The 6,844-nt window shown below is 38.3% G+C and overlaps 1 protein-coding gene across 1 annotated transcript in view; it reads left to right on the forward strand.

The window, feature by feature from the left end:
• LOC136838097 (uncharacterized) overlaps positions 1 to 573 on the forward strand; it is a 115,703-nt gene extending 115,130 nt beyond the window's left edge. Inside the window, exon 7 of the mRNA XM_067102943.1 lies at positions 103 to 573. Within this exon, the coding sequence (XP_066959044.1) occupies positions 103 to 573 (471 nt within the window). The remainder of the gene's footprint in view (positions 1 to 102) is intronic.
• Positions 574 to 6,844: the final 6,271 nt, after the last annotated feature.

Below are 6,844 nucleotides of genomic sequence, written 5' to 3' on the forward strand. Positions count from 1 at the left end.
CTCCTCCTCCTCCTCCTCCATCCTTTCCACACCTCCCCTAAAGGCATTGTCGTCCCTAACCTAACAATTCCCCATCCAATCCCCATTCCCCTCTCATTCCAGTCCCCAGTCCACATTCCTGTCTTCCAATCCCCAACAACATCCTCAAGTCCTAGGGTCCATTTCCAGTCTCCTACAGTATTCCCACTCCCATCCCCCTTCCAGTCTCCAACTCCCATCATACCTTTCTCATCCCCAACTGCATCTGCAACCCCAGTGCCCCCTTCTATTCCCCAACAGCATCCCAAATACCAGCACCCTTTCCAGTCCCCAACAGCATTCCCAGCTCCAGTCCCCAACGTCATTCCTAGTACAAATCATCCCATCCAGTCCTCAGCAGCATCTTCAACTCCAATCCACAACATCATTCCCAATTCCAATCATCCCTTCCAATCCCTAACATCGTTCCCAATTTCCATCGTGACTTCCAGTCCCCAACAACGTCTCCAACTCCAATCCCCAACATCATTCCCAGTTCTAATCATGCGTTCCAATCCCCAACAGCATCTCCAACATCATTTCCAGTTCCAATAATCTTTTCCAATCCCCAACATGATTCCCAATTTCCATCATGCCTTCCAATCCCAACAGCATCTCCAACTCCAATCCCCAACGTCATTCCCAGTTCCGATTATCCCTTACAATCCCCAACAGCATCCCAGACTCGAATTCCCCAAAAGCATCCCCTAACATCAATCTTCCATCCAATCCCCCAAAAGATTCTGCAACTCCAGTCCACAAAATCATTCCCATTCCCAATCATCCATTCCAGTCTCCAACAGCATCACCAAACACCAGTTCCACAAAAGCATCCCCAACATCAATCCTCCTTCCAATCCCCAACAGCATGTCCACCTCCAATCCCCAACGTCGTTCCCAGTTCCAGTCATCCCTTCCAAACCCCAACAGCACCCAAACTCTATCCCCCTTTTCAGTCCCCAGCAGTAGCCTTGCTCCCCATCCCCCCACGCCTTTTCTGTGTTTCCTCCAAAAGTCCTTTCTGCCGACGTTCAAAAAATAAAGAAATAAAGAAAAGTCACCCGACAGCTGTAATTAATGACGCTCCGTAATGTGTTATTGGGGGAGGAAATGTTTCATTTGATTCAGTCAGTAATGCTTTGTGAAGGAAGAAGCAGTGTCACTTAGCCTTAATTTCACTAAATGAATAATGATAGATGTGTAATCACTAAATAAATAATGATAAATGTATAGTGTTTGAGGGTGGAGATTTTATCTCTCTCTCTCTCTCTCTCTCTCTCTCTCTCTCTCTCTCTCTCTCTCTCTCTCTCTCTCTCTCTCTCTCCATGGAAACGAAGCGATAACCAAGCATTTTTGTTTTCTGGTCTTATAGGGAGCTGCCGAAAAGTTTATGCTTAAAGGACAAGTGAATATTGAATCAATGTAAAATCAAAGAAGTTGGACAGCTAAGCAGGAAAAGATCGAAGGAGACATGACGGACAAGACAGAAAGCAATGCAGCTGGTGCCCAAGAAGGGATGCTTCACAAAACCATTAGCATCAGACAAATTACAGTAAAGTAAAAGTTATTCGGAGAGTAAAGTACAGTAGTACGTAAAGTAAAGTGAAATTAATTCGTTCAGGAGCTATTGGCTTCTAAATGTACTATATGTCCTGTATTCCATATTCAGTTATGACTTGGACCATCGACGGATGGTCTCTTGCTTATCACTTTTTCATGTTGTATTTTAATACAGGTCTTTCACATTCACAATTGATCCCTGGTCCCCTTTTCCTCCCGAGAGCAACCAGGTTCGCTGAGCAGCAGCACCAACATGCAGTAAATGTGCCTCGCTGTCGAACTTCTCAGTTCCAGAGGTCCTTTATTCCTCACACCGTTGGACTGTGGAACAGCCTCCCTGAGGATGTCGTGCAATTGGAACTTGAAAAGTCCAAACGAAGATGCAATACATCAGTATGCTAATGCTATTTCCTTGCATTTTGATACATTTTTATCCATTTATTAATTTATTTTTTCTTTTTCTCTGTATTTCCATTTACCTTCTCTTTTTTCCTAATGAACACTATATTCTTTGGAAGCTGGTATTTCAAGTGAATGGCCCCTGTGAACTTGAATAGGGTTCATCTTCTGAATAATAATAATAATAATAATAATAATAATAATAATAATAATAATAATAATAATAATAATAATAATAACAATAATAATAATAATTCAAAATTATTTCATCGTTCTTCCATGTTCTGATAACTCGATCGATAGATGTGAATGTCTTCACAATAAGGTAAAAAAAAAATAAATAACAATTAAAAACTATATTTGAAAAGAAATAAAAGGACTGTCAAAAAGTTACACTGAATGTAAAGTCTCATCTATTAGTGTGGAATTTAAGGTCAATTTTAGGTCAATCATTCGTTCCCCGGGCTACGTCCCCCACGGTCGCTCGCTGTTCGATAACAATGATTATCGGTGTTGACTCACCCATGAACTAGTTAATCAATGAAGGCTGTTCTGTAATCAGCTGTATTCTGTAACGGATGATTGTATAGTACTGCACTCTTTATCACAAGAGGCATCATTTTCATGTACTTATTGTATGAATTAGGTTTCCAGAATTTATAAAAAAGGAATTGCAGAATTCCGATTTGACGATAACTGAACGCTATCTTGCTATTAGTACCATTACTCTCTCTCTCTCTCTCTCTCTCTCTCTCTCTCTCTCTCTCTCTCTCTCTCTCTCTCTCTCTCTCTCTCTTCCAGTTATTCTCAACCTTTAAGATGCATAATAACTTTGGCAACCCGTTTTTTAAATATTCATCGATGATGAATATTATTCACAAGCTCAGAAATAGCTCCTTATGATACAGTGATCTACAGTGCTTCCATTCACTTATCTTGTTGTTATAATTTCCATGCTTATACTTTACTATATATATATATATATTTATATATACAGTATATATATATATATATATATATATATATATATATATATATATATATATATATATATATATATATATATATATATAATTTAGCTAATGTTTCTCGCTTCTTCCTCTAAACGTCATTTACTTGATGCGAGAATAAAGAAAAGTGGTAATAATACTTGTTTGACAGGATGCTACAAAGCCCTCTGTAGTTTGCTTAGGACCGGCTTTCTGTAGCAGTGAGTACTTTTTATTATCATATTTAGCAATGAAGTATCTTCTGTGTCTACGTCTAATTCGATTTTAGCGAATCTCGTTCGCCTTTTATTTATTTTTTTTTTTTTTTACAGATTACTGGCACCTACCTTCTTGCATTCAAGGAATAGTTCTCTCTCTCTCTCTCTCTCTCTCTCTCTCTCTCTCTCAATATTGAAAAAATAGTTTCTGACCATATCTAAATTTCCCCAGTGTGTTTTGACAAAGTAGGAAAAGAATATAGAGAGAGAGAGAGAGAGAGAGAGAGAGTTATATATATTTCCAAATGGCCACCGAATTATTTTATGTATTATATATATATATATATATATATATATATATATATATATATATATATATATATATATATAAATTATTATTTAGTGGTCCGTTTTGAAATATTTATAAACACGCTCTCTCTCTCTCTCTCTCTCTCTCTCTCTCTCTCTCTCTCTCTCTCTCTCTCTCTCTCTCTCTCATCAGGCAGTATTCTCTTTTTTTATTGAAGGTGAGCAGTTACCCCTTGGCTTATGGGCTTCTGTTGTTGGTGTTCCTTGGTACAGCAACATCTTTCGTATTTCGACTCACGAGCAACAGGTGATGTTTATGCGTTGCTGTTGTGCTCTGGCGTGATTCTGCCACTAGCAGAGCTAGTTTTGTTGCGTGACAGATAGAGAGAGAGAGAAGAAGAAGAAAACGGGTTCGTGCTCTGTGAAGGAGAGAGAGAGAGAGAGAGAGAGGAAGGGGGTCGTTACCATTCATTCATTCTAGAGTGAAAACAAAATGTAGGTTTTTATTTGGTCTAGATAATTATGAATATTCTGAAAAAGTTTCTCAGCGAGAGAGAGAGAGAGAGAGAGAGAGAGAGAGAGAAGAAAAAGAAGAAGACGAGAGAGAGAGAGAGAGAGAGGAGAGAGAGAGAGAGAGAGAGAGAGAGAGAGAGAGAGGATTCTCTACCATTCATTTTAGAGTGAAAACAAAATGTTTTAGCTTTCTGTTTGGTCTGAACAATTCCAACCACTGAAAAAAAGTTCACAGATTCCTGAGAGAGAGAGAGAGAGAGAGAGAGAGAGAGAGAGAGAGAGATGGGAGCGTGAATTGTGGTGTGGTGGGCTGTTGGGCGTTGGGGAGAATGAAGGTCAAACTACGCAGAGTATAGACAGCGCTAGTGCGCCTGTGAGTGGTAGGCTTAGAGAGAGATTTTGTTAGGTAACGCATAGGCATAATTGGGATAGACACAATAAACAATAAATATTTTGTATAAGTCAACGAAACACATGCACATACACGTATTTATATACATGTATATATGTGCGCGCGCGCGCGTGTGTAAGGAAAATGACGTGTGAAAATATATAACTAAATTTCATCCTCGCAAGATCATACTCGTCAGCCATCTGTCTTATTACTTTCTCGGTCAATCTAATATACGTATCCGTTGTTATATCAAGTAATGTTATGCCGATGTAATTCTCAGGCCGGCTAGCACTGCTAGTCCCGAGTTCGAGTCTTCGGCCAGCCAATGAAGAATTAGAGGAATTTATTTCTGGTGATAGAAATTCATTTCTCGGTATAAGCCACAATAAGCTGTAGGTCCCGTTGCTAGGTAACCAATTGGTTCTTAGCCACGTAAAATAGATCTAATCCTTCGGGCCAGCCTTAGGAGAGCTGTTAATCAGCTCAGTGGTCTGGTTAAACTAAGGTATACTTAACTTTTTCCTGTGGAACCTTCCGTCATTCAGACATGCTTCTCAGACTCTGATCAGTCACACGAAGTTGACCAGAAGTCCACTCACCCTTAATATGAAATTTACAATCTCATCTACTCATGGAGTCTTTCTAGGACAGTGGTTCTCAAACGGGGGTAATTACCCCCGTGGGGGTAATGAAGCCGTATCTGGGGGGTAACGAGGCACTTTAATTCCAATTTGTAATGAAAGGAACAATGCTTTAATTCTAATTTTTGGTCAAAGGAATAATGTCTAAAATCTAAATTCTTTATTTCTTAAGACTTGAGTAAAAGTAAAATTAATTTCTTACATATAAAATGCGTTAGAAATTAAGCATTCCAATATTTTTCTTTCCTTTATATTGTAACTTCACATAACTGAAAAAGTTAAAAAGTATATCTTAGTTTTACCAGACCACTGAGCTGATTAACAGCTCTCCTAGGGCTGGCCCAAAGGATTAGACTTATTTTACGTGGCTAAGAACCAATTGGTTACTTAGCAACGGGACCTACAGCTTATTGTGGAATCCGAACAACACATAACTGAAGAGGAGTGGGGTAGGGGTTGGTGACCTATCACCCCACTGCCCCCGGGGGTAACACTACCACAAAATTTGAGAACCACTGCTCTAGGAGATATGAACAAACCCACCTTTTCACCAGATCAGAATCACATTTGAAATTCTGTCATAACATTTTTTTTTATGGTAGTGTAATCCAAATGTAATCCACGTACGTTTTTCCCTTTATTCCCAAACATCCCATGTAATTGTATCTTTTTAACACAAGCATGATAAAAATTCTGCTTTCTTTTCTAAATTCACTATGATTCCCTCCCCCCTCAATCATTTTGCAATCTACCTTACTTTCTCAGTCAAATTATTCCCATCTGCTTTCCTTGGTATCTGTCTATCCATCTATCTATCTATCTATCTGTCTATCTATCCATCTATCTGTCTATCTATATATTTATCTATTTATATCTATACATATATATACATATGTGTGTTTAAATACATATATATATACATATGTGTGTATAAATACATATATATACGTGTATATGATACGTATATATATGTATGTATATATATACAGATGTATATGTGTGTGTTGGCAAGCATGTATGTATGTATGTACGTACCTGTGTTTCCGAGGGTTAGTTATTCATGTGCGTTTACCCTTTCAAACCCCACATCTCTCTCTCTCTCTCTCTCTCTCTCTCTCTCTCTCTCTCTCTCTCTCTCTCTCTCTCGTGATTGATGTCTCTCAATCTTTTGTTTTTTTTACGCCCTTCCCCCGTTCGAACATCCTGCGCGCACTCAGGCGCCCGCCCATACACCTCCGTAAATGTATAAATCCTCCCTCTTTGTGAGATGCATTATTATCATCTCTCTCCTTGGACGATAAGTCTTCTTAGCTCCTTGGTCTGCTATCTGACGTTTCTCTTCCTCCGAATCGCTATCGTCAGCGATTCTCTTGTTCTCAAGGAGGGTGGGAATACGATTCGAATTTATGTCTCTTTGTTATTTTGCATGTAAGGCGCGTTTCATACCTCTTCCTGCCAGTGTTTTTTTTTGGGGGGGGTGTGTAATTGCATCTTTTATCCAGTGGAAAGTTTTTTTGTGTGAGTATATTTTTCAATACAGTGGGAAGGTGAAATGAATACTTTTGCATTTTGCTTTTGTTTTTATTATTATTTATTATTATTATTATTATTATTATTATTATTATTATTATTATTATTATTGTTGTTATTTTTTTATTTCTAATGGACTGTATTAAATGTTTTCCTTGGTTAAAACATTGGCGAATAGTTGAATACTTCATAACCTGAATTCAGTTATTGCCAGTCTTTGATATAAATAACCATTTATCGACAGTCAATGTCCTTTTCCGATTTAACAATAAT

The sequence above is a fragment of the Macrobrachium rosenbergii genome, chromosome 4 (assembly GCF_040412425.1).
Source record: "Macrobrachium rosenbergii isolate ZJJX-2024 chromosome 4, ASM4041242v1, whole genome shotgun sequence".
In the NCBI taxonomy this organism is placed as follows: Eukaryota; Metazoa; Arthropoda; class Malacostraca; order Decapoda; family Palaemonidae; genus Macrobrachium; species Macrobrachium rosenbergii.